This window comes from Abrus precatorius, unplaced genomic scaffold (assembly GCF_003935025.1).
Source record: "Abrus precatorius isolate BTA unplaced genomic scaffold, Abrus_2018 Scaffold2, whole genome shotgun sequence".
NCBI lineage: Eukaryota > Viridiplantae > Streptophyta > Magnoliopsida > Fabales > Fabaceae > Abrus > Abrus precatorius.
This window is the reverse complement of record NW_020874362.1, coordinates 11,089,412-11,111,365: the sequence shown is the minus strand read 5'-3', so window position 1 is coordinate 11,111,365 and position 21,954 is coordinate 11,089,412. Positions and strand designations below refer to the sequence as shown.

The 21,954-nt window shown below is 32.3% G+C and overlaps 1 protein-coding gene across 1 annotated transcript; it reads right to left on the bottom strand.

Annotated features, from left to right (window-relative positions):
- Nucleotides 1–5,682: 5,682 nt before the first annotated feature.
- Nucleotides 5,683–21,428, bottom strand: LOC113858195 (actin-related protein 2/3 complex subunit 2A). Its single transcript, XM_027490710.1, has 10 exons — nt 21,232–21,428; nt 17,748–17,814; nt 17,375–17,582; nt 14,756–14,925; nt 12,085–12,162; nt 11,780–11,912; nt 11,604–11,695; nt 6,892–6,948; nt 6,352–6,423; nt 5,683–6,242 (listed from the first exon to the last, which is right to left on the bottom strand). Exons 1-10 carry the CDS (start codon nt 21,291–21,293, stop codon nt 6,207–6,209), a joined length of 975 nt encoding a protein of 324 aa, XP_027346511.1. The 5' UTR covers nt 21,294–21,428; the 3' UTR covers nt 5,683–6,206.
- Nucleotides 21,429–21,954: the final 526 nt, after the last annotated feature.

Genomic DNA, 21,954 nt, shown 5'->3' with positions numbered 1-21,954 from the left:
CAAATATTGACATACTCTAGTCTATGAAATTGTAGGATTCTTCATGATAGATATCAAGACGATTATCAAACAGTCTTAAACAAAGTCAGAATTACCTCAACCCAACTTTAAACAATCATTATATACTCAAATTATTATTATAAACAATTTTGTCATATAAGTATCTTCCCTTTCGAGTGTAATTACTCAGTTGCAATTAAGCTTACACTAGTCAAAGTTTGACAAACAAGTTTAGAAAATGAGGATGTTACAGAATCTTTACTCCTTATCATTTACTTTCATTGATTTAGTTATTAGGGCTTAATTGTGAATTTAAGATCTGAGACAAGCAAGTGGCTAGACTTGATAGTGCAATATACTTAAATGCCAATTCTTTCCAAGCATTCTCATTAACACATACACACTCTCTCACAGGCTTAAAATTGCAAATGGGAGCCTCAATCTACTTGTCTATGCATATATATATGCATGATTTCAACTAACTTTAGGTCATTAACTCAAATGTGCCATACCAAACTTTGAAATCACTCAGATAATACATTAATATTCAAATGTCATTATATGTGCAAGACTTATGCATATGCAAATAAGCATATTTTCTAACTCAACATTGCATCAATTATCACAAACAAAAGTTATTTTTATTCACATAGGCACTCTATGTTAAGTTTGCCTAAGTCTCTTTATGACATTTCGTTCAACCATCTCATCATACATTCATCAAGATGAAAAGACTTTAGATTTTCTAAGTCCAAATATATACTTAGTGTGACTCGTATTTCATCAAACGCAACCTAAGTCACTTCATTCCTATGCCAAATCACATTTAACCAAAGTTTCTAATAGATAAAAGGCTTAATTACCAACACTTTCATTCCGATTTCTTTTCCATCCTTTATTGGAGCATCTTTTAACTTATTCAAATTTCTGTATATTATCTTTTTCTTATTTTAATTACTCTTTTAAGTTAAGTCATTAACTTAAAATGATTTAAAAGTCATAGAACTTAGTAATTCGTTGAATTACTTAAGCAATAATCTCCCAAATCAAAAGATCACATCCTTTTCTAAATTACTTAGAATCAAGTGTTTAGACACTTCTATCTAGTGTAATTTTATTTGATTTTCTTATGCAATGAAAATTTGTGTCAAACTATAGTTTAACTTATTCCATGCCTAAGCACTAAGTCATGAAAATTAGTTTTCATTCACCCTAGTGTTCACTAAGTCCTAGAAACCTAAACCTTACCATGAATTCCAATCAACTTAGCATTGAAACGCACAGTTTCACATTCATGTAGGCACCACCACAACAAATGCAAATATACCAATTTCATTTTCAACCACAACATTTTTTAAAACCTAAGAAAGTGAAGAATTCGTAAGAATTTTCAACTATACATAACATTTGTAGCTTCACAAAGTATATTCCTTACTATCCTTTCAAACCCAAGTAATATGAAAGTTTCCACTGTCACCTTAAAGAGCCACTCAGCCAAGTGAGGAAGAAGCATTTCACGTCCGATTCAGTTTGACTTGTACTTCACATCTCTTTGGGTGAAACCGGCAATTGTCGCAAGTTTCGCATGTGGGTTCGTAATTTGATCGTCCAAAGTCTTTCTATGTGTGAGAGGTACTGTTGCATTCATTTTTCAAATGAAGTTAATCATACAGAAATTTGAAAACAGTTGTTGTTCACGCAGACAGGGTCCAGGTTTGCAGTACTTAACATATTTTCGTTTGATCGTCCAGGTTTGATCGCCACTAGTGCAAAAAGCACAGTTTCGGGGTACTTACGTGTTTTAAACCGAAGTGGGTGAAACAATATTCAAATGTTGCTTAAGAGGATGCTTTAAAAAGGTGTTACTATGAGTATTCCAAAAATTCGCATGTCAGTTTACTCCACTACAGAAATCAGAAAAACACAAAAATGTACACCGAGGATGCAGAAAACTTATTTCCAGGGTGTACTTAGCATTTTATGTTGAGTTTGATAGCCTCCGAAGCCTTCACAGTCCAAAAGTGCATTTTATGTTGTATAAAGAGTTGGGGTCAAATGGCAAAATAGAGAGCGTGTGTGAAGGAAATTTCATATTATCCCCTACTTACAATTTATGATTCAGGGTCCTATCAGTGATCCAAAAAGTGCGTTGGAAAGCTTGTGATGTGTATATTGTGGAAATTCTATTGAATGCACCATTCATGGAAGATCAGAGTTAGAAAATGGAAAGAACAGTGACGACACTTATGGAAAACCAAATGCACAAATCCAACAACATGAAGATGATGTCCAGACCTTCAAACATTCCCAAATCAGTCCTCAATCTGAGTGAAAGTTCCTCCAATGCAGGGATGAGACAGAGAAGAACATGAGTTAGCTTAGAGAGAAGTTAGAGAGTTCGAAATCCTTAGGGAAAGTTTTGAAATGCACTAAATGGATGGGTTCTCTCTTTGAAGTCCAAGGCCTTAATTGCATAATTTGGTAAATTTTGATGAATGACGTGGTTGTGGGTTTTTCAATTCAGCCCCTTCCTACTACCCCTTTGGGTAAAGTCCCAATAACAGGGAATAACTTGATTTCTAGAGGAATTCGTATGAAAATACATTTCAATATTTTATAAGTATGTTGAATAAAATATGATGGATAGTGTTAGCATCATTTTTGACATAATAATTACTTAATACAATTAGACGGTGTTAATATACTTTTAGTGAAAATAGTTCACTAAATCAGACAACCGAGTCTAGCTATATTAAGATTAACAAAATCATAATATAAATATGAAACATGAGTGAATTATTTAAAAGTATTAATCCTATAATTATTTCACGTGTACATATTTTCTAGAAAATATCCCACATAAACAATGAAAACAATTAATTAGAAATGTGTTTTTCTAGAATAAGTACTTTATATAGACAAAATATAGACACATTTGGGGTTAGCTTATAAAATCATACAAGTTTTTAAATAAACATATGTTAGATATATGAGCACTACAGTAAATAGTTTTATGAGCATAAATAACTCACTTTAATAAAAAAATCAATTTTACTTAAAAAGAGTATGGTTAAAAGGATTTATTGTAATATTTTTACAAGAGTCAAATATATAAATATTGACTATATAATTAGGGAATTTAAATAATTATTCTTAATTCGGTAAATACTTATTCTCTTAAATTTAAAAGTAGAAATTTATATTTTTTTTAATTACAAATTTGCTCGCTAAACAAATAACAATTTTTAAAAACTTATGTCTATGAGTTTTTTAGAAAAATGATAGTTTATTTAATATCAATTATAGAGAGAAAAAAATATGTGTAAGTAAAATGACATAACATGTCTTATCCATTATAATAAATTGAGATAATTCTCAAAGCTTCAAAAGTCTTATTTTCATAATTTTTATAGAAACATAATTATTATTTATACCAATGCTCTTTCTTAATTAGAATGTAAAGATGGAGACGTTACATATTCGATTGACCAACCAGTACCAAAAACATCTTAGATTTTTATATATATATAGAGAGAGAGAGAGAGAGAGAAAAAAGGTTTTGGTTAAAAGTCATTATGATTTGCATTCGAACTTTCAATGAATTGAAGTAAAATTATGGAAACTTTGTGGAATTAGGTGCAATATATGACGTGAGAAATTGAAGGTCTAGGGGACGTTCATAACCAATTTTCTAACAAGAAATTAAATTTTGATAAGGCTTTGAACAAGGATAAAGCTAACACTTATTGCATGAATTTACAAATTTTAAAGATTGACTTAACTAGATTTTTATGAGATTTCAAAGCTAAAAGGGGATAGGCATGTGTGTAAAGGAGAATACTCATTTAAAATATTCACGTTTTGCCAATACAAAAAGAATTGTCATATTTTCTAACAAAGATAAGATTTGGTCAAACTTAAAAGACTAAAGGTTAAAAGATGAGCTCCAAATCAAATTGAAAGCAATGTATGAGAGGCAGAGGGAAGGAGAAACATGCAAGAAAAGTGAACAAATTTGGAATCTTGAAAGATAACTTCGGAAGAAAAAAAGACCTTGAATTAGATAAAAACAATTATGAATTTTGATTAGAAAGCTGAACAGAGGAAAAGATAAGGTTATTTCCTTCCACTTGATCATATTACGTGTAGAAATAGATAAGGATGCAAGGAAATTTCGTGGATTTAAGAAAACTTTTCAATATACATATAAAAAAGGGTGTTTTTATAATTTTCTAAAAATTCAAAGACTACACTGTAATATTTCAAAATTGAAGGAACTATTTTGTAAAAAAACTGAGAAAAAATTTAGAAAATAAGGTTATTACTTATATTAATTATATAAATTCATTTCAAGAAAATTTTAGTAAAAATTGGTCAAAACTAAGTTTTTAATCTAACCATAATTTTGCTATTATTTCACCATTAAAAACAGTTTTTTTTATGTATGCTATCATGATTATAAAGGAAGTTAAGCAGCGTATTTAATATTTTAGATAAAGAACATTATAATATGAATAATGAAAGTGTTTCCAATATTTTGAGATGTATTATTGTTATTACACTATTTTTAAAGTGAAAGTACAAATAAATTAAGCAGAAAATTGCAAAAGTTATATGAAAAATGAACGTTGATAACGAGTCTTTCTAACACAAAGAATGGTTGAAAGGTATTGTGAATATAAATTTCACCTAGATTGTGGATGGAAAGGCTCGTGATTTTGAAGTTCAAATATCTTAAAAGACTAAAGGTTGAAAATTTGTTGGTTGAGTAATACTCAAGTACAAGCAAAGAAGTTAAGAGTATTGGTTCGATTTTACGACCATAAGGAATAGTTAACACACAGTCAATCAAGAGATCAAGCCTTGTTAACTCTTGTTATCATAGCAAATCACTTAACTATCATGATTTGCACTTAGGCTACCATGATAATGTATTTTGTGGGGGCACTATCCAAACTGTGGATACAAAACTTTCAATCGTTCAATCATGAAACATAAATAATTAATCATTTCAAGAAGGAAAGTTTAAAAGAAAAGTTTCAAGAAAAATATCTAAGCACGTTATGTATATTAGTTCTGTTTAATTTATTGATTGTATTTTTAAAGTTTTTTAGTTTATTCATTATGAACCAATTTATGAAATGTTATTCGCCTTTTATGTTTTTATTGGTTTTATCACATAAATTCACGAGAACAAATGAATGAGAAACTAATCTGAGCTGAGAATCCTAAAGAAGACATAAGGAGGATAGGCTTCATTTGTCTTTTGATAACAGTAGAGTTCTATTCCTTATTTAGGTACTTTCTATTTCTTTTCCATTTTATGCTTGGAAAAAGAAAACTTGAGTTGTAATAATGATAAATCAGTAATTGTAAGATATAATATAAAGTTTTAGTTGTGGATAGCTTAACACTTTTGTAAGCTGAATTAGCTATAGTATTTCATTAAAATTTGATGGTTGAGGATAGTCTCAAACTCACCGTATCGAAACTATAAACAAATAGAACAAAATACAATTTACAACTGCAAATAACGTTTTATCGAGGAGTCTCTATCAAGTAAGGTAAGATATTGTCGCTTGATAACTCTACCTAACAACCTTCAGTTGCCCATTTCATGTAATTATTAGCTTCCAAGCACTTAGTCGTTGATATCTAGTCAACTAAAATGCAGTAGTTCTGAGAATACCGAGCATAAATATTCAGTGTAACGATGACTTTGAACTGCAATCCACAAATGCATGCTACATGATCTTACACCATGTTATATAACCCCTCAAACGCTAACACATCCATGTCACCTCATTTGGAAGTTTAGACTAGCATCAGCAACATACTATTGATACTTTACAATAAAAGATGAATCCCTCAAAATGGAAGATATTTGATACGTAACCCCAAATACAAATATACAGTACACCACAATTAGATGATAAACAATTGTACATTATCATAACTAATTTGATTGGTCGTCTATCATGTATTTGTATCCTCCTTTTTTTTTTCATGATTAAATTACAAGCTCCTGGAGCAGTCTGCAAAAATAGGCCTGCAATTTCTTTGATACTGAGCGTGAAGAGTTCAGGAGGAGAATCGCATCTTCAAGTTACAAGCATCTGGAACATCCATGCATGCAATAGCAATTTTTTGGTTGGTGATTCTATAGTCGAAAAGAAGCAGAACATCTTTCTCATCATGCTTCACCTTTATGAAAATGAGTTGACTCTTGAATCCTTGAGGCTCTATATAACCCAGTATAAAATTTTGAGACATAAGTATTATTGTAAAACAAAAGAAGAAAACACGAGTGAAAAACCATCACAACATTCATTAAACATGCACATTACGAACCAGCCGTTTGAAGGATCTGTTGTATGAAGTTTTCTTTGAATTTTCAGGATCTGGTTTGGCACGATCCAGAGCCTAAAAAACAAGTGTAGATTTTGTTACAAGTTATGCTGTGAACACGTCAGGAAATCATTGCACAGAAAATGGCCAACGGATTTATGTCAGACAAAAAGCCAATTAATCAGAAACACGGATATTGATTATCATGGGCCAATGTACCAGAATAAGTTCACTTCTACAATTTAAATACTTTAATGGACAAAATATAACATGTGGGATTTTAGTTGGGCCCTAGGCTGCCAATTAAATCCACCAACTAGGTGCATTTCTTTGCGACAACCAAAAGCAGTCTTAGGACGATAAATTATAAAAGAGAACGGGGAACTACCTCTACACATGAAAAAAATTTCAATAATGCATAAACTTGAGCATTAATACAAATACCATTTCATAATCAAGCACATTCAAAGGTGAGGTACTATAAAAAAAATTTACTATGAGATACCACAAAAAGTTTACTCAAACAAGTAAATAAAAGATTACCTGAATCAGTGACTCCACACGACGCCGCATACGTGTGTGCATAAATCCTTCCGAGCACTGTTACAAATATGCATTATGTAGATTGGCATCACCCATCATTTATGCAGGTTTATAGTACAGCCAAGTGTATAATAGTATTAGCATAAGCTTCTAACTCTTTCTACTACAAATTAATGCCCCACTTACGCAATATGTCTCCTTTCATCTGTTCCATAGACAAAACTTATCCAGAAAGTGTTCAAATCCATATTAACAAACTCCAAATCACTATACTCTACCAACACTTTCTGCCAGGGCCTCTCTTGTGGTTTTTAAATAAAAATGATACTATAAATAATTTAAATTATCTATAAAATTATTTACAAATTAGTTTTTGCAAACCAAGAAAATATTATTTTAGTTTTATTTAAGATTGAATGAAATCCTTTACATGTAAATATAGAGTAAAATAACTATTCTTTTACTTGTCATTTCCTAACATTCTTCCCTAAGCACATGACAGATTGGGTCCGTGGTTAGCATCTACTAATTTATCTATATGCGATATTTAAAAGCAATACATGCCAGGAAATGCATGAACATTTCAGACTGGTATTTTTTTTTTAATTAAGTCATAAACTTAGAGATTTAATTCTTTATACTTGTATATGAAAATATGCCGGTTGATAAACTTCACTCATTTAAGTCAAGATTAATAGAATACACAGAATGTTGATCGATAAGGTTGAATCACATTATAACAAAAATATAATCAAAATAAATTTGATCGATAAGGTTGATTTCTTTTGTCTTTTCATGGTGATAAAACCAATCATGTAATTTGAAATTATTTCTAAAATTTTACACTTACTGTGCTCCTATCTTATTGTTTTTGACCAAGCTAAATAACATCATATGATCCATGTAGCCAGGCTCACTTGATGGAATAAGACTTTTGTTATTTAATAAGCACCCATCTAGAGAACAATTTAAACATAATAGCTTTTCAAATTGACTTCTACATACGTAAGATTGAGTAACTCACAAAACATTGAAAGTATCAATGTAGCAAGAAAGGAAATGTTTATAAAATGAAAATGCACCCTTTCAATTTAACAATGTTGATGGCCACATTTGTTATGCTTTTGAGAAAATAAGATAAAATTCCACATTATCATTAAGGACAAAAAATGCTGAATTTAGAAAAATCAAGGACTAAAATAATTAAAGAGACTAAAATCAATCTTGCAAAAATGTAAGGATCAAAAACATATTTAAGCTTTTAATAACTGATACCATATTAATATAAATGCTCAAAAATTAAAATACAAAACAACTCAATACATGATATATTCATAATAACAATAAAAAGTCAAATAAACACTGGAATGTGGCTGGAAACAAAAAAAGAATGGGCCAGAACTAAGAGAGAAAGTCACAATTGCAAAAAAAAGGGATGTAATCACCAGAAAAGCATCAAAAGACTAGAATAGAAGACTTCTGACTGCAGTGGTGGGTGTCCTTAGTTTAGTGATGTGGGTGTTTCGTAACACAATGGAAAACCAATAAAGGCCCTAATTTTCATTGAAGGTCTGAAAGGGGTGAAATCTCATCTACACCAACGACGTTGCCCTTCCCTTCAACCTTTCAGATCTGTGGTAGGTTTGCTCATTTTTGCTTCCTACAGCCGCTGTTTGGCATTTTTGACACTGTTCACATCAGTTTCTCTCATCTCTATGTTGACCCACGGCCCAGCCTACACCCATAAAGGCTAAAACTCCAGTTTTGCTAGTTCTAAGCCTACAGCATCAGTTGTGCCTTCATCTTCTAATCCTCTTCCTGCCTACAGTGACTTCCTTCAATGGTACTATGGCCAATGGGTCTCAAATACAAACTCAGGGTCTGGGTAATGTTCATTCACTTCTATCACTATCCATTGATAATGTCTTTTATGTTATTGGGTCTCCCTTTAATTTGTTATCCATTAAATGTCTAACTTGTTCTTTAGATTGTGTCATATCCTTTTCTAAACACTACTGTTTTGCAGTACTAGTGTTTTGGACGAATGATTGGTGATTTGAGTCACACAAGGACTTTATCAACCATGTCCCCCTGCTCATGTTTGTTAGGTCATCCCAATCTTCAAAAATGACAGCAAATGGTACTAAGTCATTCCAAGCAATCCTCTTTGTCTTGTGAGTCATGTCAATTAAGCAAGCATATATTCATTTCCTTTTTCTAGTCATATTTATAGTCAAGGCTGTCAAGCTTTGTCTCCTATTTTTGGTTCATTCTAATATTTAGGGTCTAAGTCATCTACCTTAAGATTTAGATATTTTGATACCTTTGTTGATGATTATTCCCATTGCACTAGGTTATATTTAATGAAAAAATTGATCATAGATGTTTTCTATATTTTAATCTTTTTACTATTAAATTCAAAATCAATTTGGTGTTACTATTCACATTATTGTGCATAGTGATAATACTCATGAATATTTGTCTCATACTTTCCAAAATTTTATGACTTCTAATGGCAATCTTTATCAAACTTGTTGAGCTCATACCCCTCAACAAAATTAAATTGTTTAAAGGAAACATAGACATTCTTCTTCATGGTAATAGTCCTCTTCGTTGAGCGATGTTATCCTTATACTTATTACCTTATTAATCAGATGTCTTCTTTTATCCTTAACAACCAAGTACTACACTCTATCATGCTTTTTTATTAGTCTATACAGTCTTTCCTATGTATTTGGATCCACTTGTTTTGTTCATAATCTTAGTCTAGGGATTGACAACTGTCTTTCTGGGTTACATCGATCTCAAAAAGATTATGTTTATTACTCTTCAATTCTTCATCACTACCTCATCTTGGCTAATGTCACTTTCTTTGAGTCGATTCCGTTTTTTGAGTCTTTTCCTTCTTCACCTTTTGAGTTTGTCACACTTTCCTCATTTCTTCCTTTTGTTCTTGTTATTTTATAACCACCAAAGACACCATCTCCTCCTAATAATCCTCTTCAGCATCTTTTACAAGGTAGACCACAAATAGAATCATACCTCCTCTTTGCCACCACTGGATGAGACTTCTAACTTACCAACGGCACCAACTCCCTCACCTCCTTTGGCCTTGCCTCCTTAGCCTAATCTTTCTATTACTCTTCAAAAAGATATAGACTCCATTCATAATCTTTCACCTCATTATGTCGCTTTAACATGTAGCTTGTCTCCTTTCCATTATACTTGTCTTTCCACTTTGTTATGGAAGTGTTATGGAAGGCTTTAGAAAAGAAAAGGGTCCGTGTAGCATATATTCAAGCTATACAAGACATGTATGAGGAGGTAACTACATGTGTGAAAATTTTTGGAAGCGTATCTAAGGATTTCCCAATTGGAATACGTTTACATCAAGGTTTCGCTTTGAGCCCTTAGTTGTTTAATCTTATTTTAGATTTACTTACAAATGACATACAAAAGATTATTACTCAATACATGTTATTTGCAGATGGTATAATGTTAGTCAAGGATTTGAAAGAAAAGATTAATGTTAAACTTGACTTATGAAGGGAGACTTTAGAATCTAAGAGTTTTTACTTGAGTAAAAGACGAAATACATGCATTGTAGGTTTAGCAAAAAACAGGATGAGGTTCATGCATTGAAAGTTAAACTTGGAGATGATATTATACCACAAGTTTCCAATTTCAGGTGCTTGGGATCAATTATACAAAATGATGAAAATAATTAATGAAAATGTTACTAACAAAATACAAGCTAGGTTGTTAAAACGAGAAGGCATAAAGAGTTATTCGTGACCGTAAAGTACCTATTAAGCTGAGAGAAGTTTTACCATATTACAATATGACTAGCTATCCTATATGATAGTGAATGTTGAGCCTAAAAGAAACATGAGAAAAAAGTGGAAGTGACAGAAAGGAAAATGTTAAAGTGAATGAGTGGACACACGAGAAATGATAAGATACAAATTGATAGTATACAAGAGAATATTGGAGGAGCACCTATAATAGAAAACATAACTGAAAATTGTCTAAGGTGACCGGTCATGTGCAGAGAAAACCTTTGGAGGAGTCAGCAAGGAGACTAGATTGCAAAACTCTTAGTTTGGTAAAGAGGGATCGAGGGGAATCCAAAAAAACTTTAGACAAAATTATTCAAAGAAACCTTATTAACCAAATATTTGAAATTTTGATTTTTGACGAGCTTATTGGCTTCGTGTGATCAGTGTAACCGACCTCACCTAGTGAGATAAGCCTTGGTTGTTGTTATTGTATAATAATAGGGAAATTTATCTTTGAAATTATGTTAATTAGGTAACTAAATTTTTTTTGTAATTATTATTATTACCAATATAAATATATGTTTAGATGTGTAGTTGAGACACATGAATTAACCACATGTTCTCTCACTTTTCTCTCTTTCAACACATTATATAATTGGATACCCTAATTAACTTCATCCTAAGCTTCAATCTTTTAAGATCTACTTACAAGAACACAAACAGAATTTTTTTAATGGTACTTAGGCAAAGACGATAGTTTAAATCCCTAGCTAAATAATGCAAAATAATCATGAATTCCAAAGATGTTAATATCTTCTTTATGATAGATAATCAAGCTCTGCATTTTAATTGTCATGCCTTAATACAGAATACATGAAGTAATGTCTTATTTATTTATGCAACTGAAGATATGTGGTTCAAAGAAACTCACACCTTAACATGATAACTGACATAGGCGTGAAAAGTTGATAGATTCCATACTGTACGATCCAATTTCTGGCCTTCAACATGACGAGGGAAGATAACTGCAGTGTTGAGCATATTACATTGCAGTGATACAGCAAAAAATCAAATAAAATGTACATTGTGACACTTTCTCAAACACTAACCAAATGTTACAAAGCCTGCATTTGCAGATAATGCATCAGGGGAAACTCCTTTCAGTTCCATTGGAGGAGTAAGAGACCATGAGCAAGGAGGAGTATTATTAAGTCCAGCTGTACGCCTGGCTTCGACAAATTCCTAAATTATAATAAAGCTTGAAAGTTGAAACAATTAAACCACCTAAAAAGGAGCAAAGCACAACACAAGAATGGTTTGCAAGATGCAACAAAAATGACACTCTATCTCTCTCCCTACTCTCTTTCATTCCAATAACCCTTGTGAGATATGTGAATTACCCTAGAAACCATACCTGCAGGAATGAAGTTGCGAGGACAATGTCTATTGAATCGTTGAATCTCATGGGATACACCACAGTCACCTTATCAGCCTGTCAAAAGAATGTTTCATCATCTAATCCTAAAGATGCTTCCACAAAAATAACTAAGGGACCAATTAACAACACAAACATCAATCTTGTCAAGATGCAGCCAGAGACAACGTACCTTTTTAAAAATAATAAACAAAACCAAAACAAACTAGACTTTTCCAATTTCAAATTAAAATAAGTTTTATTTCTATTATTTCCCAACTCAAACCTAACAGCAACTATTGTTGCAGGTTTGCATAACACACAAAAAGTACTATTTCCTAATATATTTGCTACATGGTTAGTTGATTAAGGAAGTTTCATTGACACAGCAATGACATGGAATAAGATTAGGCATTTGATTCTGTCTGATGTAAAGCATGTTCTCTTTCAGAGGGATTTCCTAAAAGACATGCTGAGGATTTGGCACCTTTGCATTAGCAGACCCCAGTCAAAGACGCACCAATTGCTATTAGTTAGTTGTAACATTTAGTTAGATAGTTAGAAAGGGAGAGATGACAGGTATAAATGATACGAGAAAAAAAAGAGAGCAGCATTGGAATTGGGAGTCCAGGTTTCCCAAACACATGGGGAAATAGCAAGAGAATCATACTTCTGTATCTATTATGCATCCCCATGATATCAATCAGTGGTCATTCATTGCAGTGAAGATTGTTTGCTCTTTTATTTCATCTGTTTCAGTTCTATCAGTTGATTACAAAGCTCCCAATCCAGGGAATCCTTTCATATTACAAGAGCGTTGAGGCAAGAATGGAGTACTTGGAGAAATTTCACAGCTTAGAAGCATGAAGAGGAAGATAAGAAGCGAGTGTGGTGGGATATGGAACTTCAAAATCAAGAAGCACTGTTGAATATTGAAGACACTCTTGAAGAATTGCTTCAGAACTTCTAAGAAGGGAACCCAGTGAACACCTCTGGAGGAGGCAAAGCCACAGCCCACAAGTGTTGAACATTACAAAAATAAAGAAGAAACAAGATTAAGTGACAGGCCCAGAATAGAACTAAGAAAGGAAACCAGCAATAAGAAAGCAAAACCAAGGTGGAAAACACAGGAAGGTATTGCATGGTCAAATGTATTTACAGTTCATGGGTATTTGTGTCTAGGAAGCTGCATTCCTAGGGAATAGTCTCTGCTAAGTTTATCAAGAAAGAGTCTATATATGGAATATGTAAAATCCATGTACTACATTCAGCAAGAATGAAAAGTGCTGAATGAAAAGCTTTTCAATCTAAATTCTTTCTAAAAGGATTAGTTCTCTCTCTTAATCCCTCTATATTGAACAACAACAAAGTCTCATCCCACTTGGTGAGATGAAAGAGAAGATATTCACACTGAAAGTGAGAGAGATGGTAAGGTATAAATAATAGGAAGGAAAAAAGTGAGAGAAATCTTGGGAGTTTAGCGTCAAAGGGTTTTCAATTGAATAGGAGTAAGACAAAGTATATCCATTACAATTTTAGCAAGAAACAAGATAAAAAATGATTTAAAGTCTGTAATTGTAAACACATTGATGACATAGTGAAAATCTTTGGTCTGATAAGCAGAAAGTGAACAAGCATAAATCTTGGTTTGCATTCTTCTAAGCCTTCTCTCCTTAATTTCTGCAATTTGATTGTGTCTTGACATTATTCTTTGTGCGTTGACTCTGTTCTATGAAATTGCTGCATTATTACTCTGATATTTGACATTTAAATTCATTTTCACATCAATAGAAAAAGGATTTTCAAACTTTACTTTTAAAGATTCAAAGGTTATGATTTTAATTGCTAACGCAATTCAACTCCCCCTTCTTGAGTTGAAGCCATTTGACCAACAAAGCGAGAAGAAAGAAAATAGTATTATATACCAAACAAGTTTTTGTCCAGTGTGGTGGAAATACAAACTTAGCTTTTAGGATGAAATAGGTATCTCATAGTATGTGTGCCCTTTTCTCTCCCCTTTTATTTCTGAATAGGAGAGATTTTATTCATGTGTAGGTCCCATTATTTCTTTTCTTTCTCACCTCATTTCATCTAGTTCCAAACAAAAGAAGAGATTCTGATTTTCATGTTTTCTCTTCCTTGAATTTCTTTCTTCTCAAACTCTCCCCTACCAGACAGTGGAACTGTCGTACCATAAAATATAACTGCCTCATACAGAATTACTTGGTCTGTCTTTCATTTTTCCTACCATAAACCCTCAGTGGTCTCAGGAAATTTCCTCAGCTGACCCAACAGAACTTGGCCTATCATTTTCTTTGTTAATGCAAAGGGATTGGCAAGCTCTCTCTCTCTCTCTCTCTCTCTCTCTCTCTCTCTCTTCATACTCTCTTTCTTGCTTTTTGTTCTCTATCTAGTATCCTTTTAATAGACTGTCTTATTATCTTCCTTTGTATGTATCTTCTCTTTTCAAATAAAGTGCACTTACATTGTGCATATAAAATCTGACAGGAAAGTTGAGGAAACAGCATTTAAGCTACTAGCAAGTAAATTAATCCTGCATAGTGTTGTTATCAAACTACTCCTTAGTGTAGGAAGAAAAAAAGATGGAATAAAATATTTCCAAGCAGCAATAAAGGCTTAAAAGAAAGTTGCATTGCATCCACTAACTGACCTGATGAAAAAGAAAAAAAGACTCATTTGGCCGATGAACAAGGGCAACAAGTGGATCCATGTCTGGCACAACAGTTCTTGAAGCAAGATGTTCTAAAATTACTCTTAGCGGTGCACCAAGGACGACTTCCCTTACTGATGCAACTTTTACCAATAAAGCATGTCTTTGCTCTGCACAAGTTCAACATCCAACTGTCAAAGGACATCAACAACCAAATAATTGAATCCAGAAATCCCTTTTCTTTTCATACAACCAGAATTTTAAGTCAAGGCAGACTAGAACATAAGCATGAGTTATTCAAAAGTATAGTAGGAAAGAATATAATATAACTAATGAATAAAAATCTTATCTTTTTACTACGAGATGCTAATAAATAAAAAAATTATCCATGAACTTTATCAAAGCATAAGGCACATGACAAATTAAAACTAATTTTCTTTATTAATACAGCAGGAAAATTTGCATGAGCTGAATAATCTATTCCATGAGGAGATGAATAACCAACTATAAACAATCACCATAGTAATACACAATTGAGGAGAAATACACTTTTGTAGCCTTTGAACCTACATGTACTTGGGAGGATAAGAAATCCTCATTATAAGCAAAAAACACGACAACAAAGAAAAGAGATAGATAACCCAATGAAACAAATAGAAGTCAAATGGCTAATTTTATCCTAAATCAAGTGTTGTGCCACAGAAAAAAGACTGATGTTAGACAAAGGGCCACTTTATGTTGCATTTTTCTTTTAACCAAAAATCATTACTAAAAAAATTAGGATAATCAAACAAGCTGTTCTGAACCCCACCCCGGGGCAAGAGAAAGGTAGTTTTAGTGCTTTTCTGAGAAATTAGAAGTTAGAAAGAGTAGCTGATGAAAAGCAAGATAAATCATAGAAGTGTTCCTTTTTTAAAAGCTTGTCCAAACATACCCTAATTCCCTCCATTTTCATGATAGCATGCCCTCAAAAAATTGAACAAGGATGAGAATGAACGAAAATTCCAGTTTTAGAATCATCAATCATATCCCATTATTGTTTTTTATGAACTCCAACTACCAGCAATTTTACATGAGGTAAAATCTAGCATTTGGGCAACAGTAGAAGTTGGCAAATAAACCAACCTCACCTCCACTTTACAGTTTACAGAACCAACCTCTATATTTGAGATTTTCACCTCATGCATCCCTGAGTTAGCTCTTTCAAGCTCAATGGACAACAGACCATCAAGCTAGTGTAACAAACAAGGCATAATCATGAATTCACATGCTTTCTTGATTTTCTAGATTATTAGTCTAATTTGCTACTGCAATAACCGGAACCATAGTATACAATTTCTATTGAATCCTGTTAAAATTGGTGTTTCAGGAAGAGGGAGGAAAAACAGAGAATAGAGACTGAATACATGATATGAGATGAGTATTGGATGTGTAACAAAAAAACAAACATTAAGCTCTATTTATACTAATAGAAGACTTCTAATATTAATTAAATAAGGAAACAAATTATGAAATATGAAAAATATGAAATCTATTCCAAGAATATCATCAAAAATACTTTAAACAACTCTAAGATATTGTGATGATATTGAGATATCCTATAGAATATTCTAATAAACCACATAACAATGATAACATAATTCCAAAAGTGCCCCTGTCGAGGAACCATCCAATAAATCATTACTTTCTACTTGTATTGCATTAAAAAATAACATTTTCAACCAAGATTTCCAGCAAAATAGTATATAATCTCTTCCACCACCAAGCAGTAACCTTAGCAATCCACAGTCATATTCACATCAAATTACAATAAATCTTAACAAGATAGAGACAAATATACAGCACAAACTGATGGCTAATAAAACACTATAAGCGTCCATTGATAAGTTAACTTAAATGTGGTGAAGTCATCAAATAATCAAAAACCTGTGTACAAAGGAATCAAGGAAAGGGATCCCTATATGAATACGTGATGAAGAACAAAGTTTAATTTTTATTAGAATTTTATGCTAAACTTGGGAATTAGGATAATCTATTTTATTTGTAATTTTGAAATTGTGAAGTACGGTTCTTTTTATTACTCTTGCTGGATTAGAAATTTAGAATTACCCAGGAATGATCTTATAGGGCCATATATAACCACCAATTGTTCACTTATTGAGCTGAGAAAGCTTTCGCATTGATCAGAAGAGAACAATTTTTGGAGTTTACAATTATAGTTTTCCTTTAGGTTACACATTAAAACATTAAGATGAACCGAAACAGCAAATAAAAAATGTTCAAAATATAGACAATCCAAAGCATATGGTATATATGCTATTATACCATATTAATTAAATTACCCTATGGATTCAGACTCATACCCACATCCATTTTGAAAATTGTAACAATTAACCAAGTGGCTCAACTAAATTTATTTTAAAAAACCTAATTAATCTAAATATAAATAAATTCCTGAAACCAAACAAAGGTTCAAAGAATATAATCAAAATGTACACTAATCAATTGTCCTAATGCATAAAAAGTAGAGCAGCTAACAAATTCCGCTTAAGAGGAAAAACTTCTCATAGAAAGGGAAATGGAAAGTTACGATAACAACCTGTATAGAACACTTTGTACCTTGATTTGCAGGAAGTTTTGACAGATTTATTTTCAATGTGAGGTTAAAGCCATCTCTTGGAGGATCAAGAATTTGCACAAGATTACCGTATGCAGCTTTTATTGCTTCAATGGCTCCAAAAGGAAGTCCACAGACAAAAATAGTTTCTGAAGAAGGAGCTGGCAATGATACTGATAGCAACAAAACATGAGGATTTTTCATTGACACCTACAATCAGTTTTGCTTGGTCAATTTGCAACCCAAAACTGTCAAAAACCTACTTATATTTAACAAAAACAATATAGAGTTAAATTTAGCCAGCAATGTTATGGAATCAAAGGTAGTCATCCAAATATTTTCTATGATAACTGCCTACATCAAAAATGTTGTTACCTGAATATGATATCGAACATCATCAAACTCAACCCAGTGGTGATCCAGTTCAACTCCTTTTTCAAGACTGAAGCAGAAATCAACATTGAAATTGTGAGACAAATCATTAAAGCAGAAGTTTAGGTAAATATCACTTTGCTCAATTAGAAAAAGGAAAAAAATCAATTCACATAACGACACATAATGGAGTTTAAAAGGTGGTCTCTTTGGCTCGAAGTACATATTACCATCAACTGTATAAGAAATGTTTTTTGTACCACCCAAATTTATAGTTAGGATGTATTTTTGGGATACATGTATATAGAAAAGATAAAATGCAAGTCAGAGAACTTGGAAATACTAAAATTCTTTTCTTATTTCAATACATTAAAATTTACATGTATATATAAGAGTCTAATCCTAATATTTACATGAGAGAATATCCTAGAATATCCTCTAATAATCTTAGAGATAATAACAAATAATTAAAGAAATAATATAATAAATATTTACAATAAATCATAATAATGTTATTATTTTCAATACTCCCCCTCAATCTTGAAACTGCTCAGCTGCCAATCCCTCAATGAACATACCTACTAGTTGATCACGAGAAGGGACATAAGTGGTAGCTATGAAACCACTATCCAATTCCTCTTTAATGAAATGCCGATCAATCTTTATATGGAACCTGCATAGTCAGATCTGTATATATTTTCAAAGAGTGTCTCTCCCTTTTTCAAGAGCATGCCTCATCCAAGACATCCTTTCAGATATTGGAGGATGAGGATCTTGTTCACTGCTTGTAAAAGTCTTTCATGTGAATCATGCATGAATTGACTAACGATGCTAACAGCATATGCAATGTTAGGTCTAGTATGAGATAGATAGATTAGCTTTACCACTAGCCTTTTGTATTGAGCTTTGTCTACGGTTGTTTTGTCTAAAGCTCTCCTCTCTTCCTATCTGGTTGTTTTGTTCTATAGGGATGCTAGTAGTTTTGCAACCTAGTTTTCCCGTCTCCCTAAGAAGATCGCATATTTTCTGAGAGAAAAAAAATTCCATGTTAAGAGTAGGTCACCTCAATTCCTAGGAAATACTTGAGTTTTCATAGATCCTTCACCTCAAACTAAGAAACTAATTTCCCCTTCAAGCTCTGTTTTTCAATTTCTTCATCACCTACAATGATCATGTCATCCACATAAACTAACAAAAAGTTAGTTTATCACCATCTTGCAAGTGTTTTATGAAAAAAGTATGATCACCCTGACTTTGCCTGTATCCTAAGGACACCATAGCCTAAGTAAACCTCCCAAACCAAACACGAGGAAACTGTTTAAGTCCATATAAAGCTTTCTTCAATCTACATACCTTGTTTCCGCCATCAATGGTGTCGTACCCTAAGTAAGGAATATTTATAGACACTTCCTCCTCTAAGTCTCCATGTAGGAAGACATTTTTTACATCAAATTGGTGCAACCTCCAACCATAGTATGTTTCCACTAAAAGGATAGTCAATTCATTTTTGCCATTGGTGCAAAGTCTCTTCATAGTCAATTTCATTGGTGCAAAGTCTCTTTATAGTCAATTCCATAGGTTTAAGTGTATCTTTTTGCAACTAGTCTAGCCTTGTACTAATCAAGCATACCACCTAATCAATATTTAATTGTGTAGATCCACTTGTAATCCACCGTTTTCTTGTCCTTAGGTCACTCTACAATCTCTTAAGTGACATTTTTTTCTAGTGCATCCATCTCTTCATTCATAGCTTGAACTCAATTCTCATCCTTTAAGGCTTCCAATACTATCTTCGGGATATTTTAAGAACTCAATTCTCAAATATTCCTGTTGACCTTCGTCCTCCATAAGGACCAATTTGGTGAAAATTTAGATCTTTTCCCCCAAATGTTCAACCTATCACCAAATTAGACACTCAGAGATTATCCCCTTTTTTTCCAACACTTTAGTCTTTCATAAAGACCAATAGTGCAACATTTTGGATCTTTAAGGTACTAATTTGGTTTATACTAAATACTTGAAAGACAAATTTGATGACAAAATCTTTAAAGGACTAATATGGTGACAATTTAAACGTAGAAATTAATTTGGTAACCCAATTTTTTTTGGAAGACATATAACTTTGGAGGATCAAAGTAAAGGCTCTATCTGTGTGCATTTGTCTGAAACAGAACTTTGGAAGACCTAATTGCAAGTTCTCTCTTTCTCTATATATGTGTGTGTGTGTGTGTGCGCGCGCGCGCCTAGCCAAATTCAAGTTATGGCTTCTGCATACTTTCTTGGGAAAATTACAAATTAGCACCTTGAGGTTTGGGTCAAGTAGTCTCTGAAGTTTAAAAAGGAGCATTTCGTCCTTTAAGGTTTTCAATATCTGTAAAATAACATATCTATGCAAATTCAATTTAGTACCTAAAATTTGAATCGTGTGATTTAGAATTTTAGACCCTAAATTGCAATTTTCAAAAGGTTAGGATTAGGGACTAAATCACATAATTCAAACTTCAGAGTGCTAATTTACATTTTTATATGGATAATTTTAGAAATGAATTAACAGAGGGTTTATTATGCACATATTGAAAACCTTAAAGTCAAAATACCCCTTTTTAATGTTCAAATGAACCAAAACTCAAGGTACTTATTTGCAGTTTGCCCTACTTTCTTCTCTAAACCTAATAACAAGGTTTTAGAGCCCTGGCTCCTAAAGGTGACTTTCCTCATTCTTTGATATGCCGAGTTCTGAATTAGGCAGTTACAATATTGTATTAGTAAGTTATTAAGCAATTTTATATTAATTTTGTATTTGGCAGTAATAGTTTATGGTGTGACAAACTTGTAGAAGGGAATTGAGATGTCAGATTGTTAGTTGTGCCATCCTGCTCTCCTTTCTTCTCTCTCTGGTGTGCAGCAGGGTTGATGTCTTTAGGAGCAAGCCAAGAGAGTCACGCATTTGGAGGGAGATACGCAACACTATGAAGCCACTTTAGGAGCATTCTACATCATTCTCTCCATCTCCATCAGTATTCTTTTCTAAGCAAGGCAGGGCAAAACAAATCTTTTTGTTGAGAGGTATAGACGGTTGTACAGCTTGGTTTAGGGTGGTAGCAATTGAAAAGAAAGTAGGGACGGGGGTTCTCTTTTCTAATACAAGAATCACAGAAAGAAAATCAAATGACAAATTATTTTTTATGGAAAAGCACCTCATTGTTGACTGAGCCCAAATCCTGAACTCCATGGAATTAGTAAACACGTTACATAACTTGTTCAATGTTCACAAGCCGATAACAGGTTTGTTTCAGGCAGTACAGAAAGTGAGAATTTGACTTCAACATTATGTATGGCCACAAAATACAACCTACTAAAACTCAACAGCAATTTAAATCCTCGATTTCGCATTTGACAAAGCGATTATGTTCCAACAAGCCAAAGTCATTTTGATAATGATATATATAGAAGAGAAATGAAGAAGAAGTGAAGAATGGGAACGTACTTCTGAGCCCGATTCAACAAGGTGTGGAGCAAGAATCTTGAATGAGACTGCAAGAGTATCATGGATCCCTCTGGCGCGGTTGCGAGATCGACGAGAGGGACTGATTCTTTTCTTCCTGATTCCGATTCACAACACAACAAACCAATTTCAATATCATACGTTTCCGTTCATTCCTTCTCCTCCTCCTATCATGCCCTATTATTGTCATTATTACTATTAGTATTTCCATGTACCCGTTTAATATTTTTAAATCTCAAGCCAAAAATCTTTAATAAAAACTGAACATTCACTATACACAAAAACAATGTTAAAAATCAATATTTTATTCATCTATAATTTTGTGTAATTCGATTCAATATAATAAAATATTTGTCATTAATAATTATAATATTTATCTTTTAGTATATAAAATTTACTAAATTAAAAATTATTCATACTATGTATTTTAATTATTTAATAATTGTGCCAAAAAATTCTTTCAGGCAATAGAATACTTATTTTTAATAATTATAATATTTTCTATTTTTAAATGTATAAATTTTATTATATTCAAAATTTTCCATAGGATATATTTAAATTATTCATTAAAAATATTTCAATTTAATGAAACACATACAGTTCAAGGAAAAAAACTAGTAAATAACAAATTTAATTAAACAATCAATCATAAATTTGTTTCTAATTTTACTTAATATAATAGAATATTTATATGTAAAATTATTC

Bases quoted from the DNA above. Each gene is read 5' to 3' on its own strand.
- LOC113858195 (XM_027490710.1), bottom strand. From the start codon at position 21,293: ATGATACTCTTGCAGTCTCATTCAAGATTCTTGCTCCACACCTTGTTG. The intron at 17,583-17,747 runs GTAACAACATTT...AACTGATTGTAG, and splicing joins ATGTTCGATATCATATTCAG to GTGTCAATGAAAAATCCTCA. The intron at 14,926-17,374 runs GTACAAAGTGTT...GAACTTGTGCAG, and splicing joins AAAACTTCCTGCAAATCAAG to AGCAAAGACATGCTTTATTG.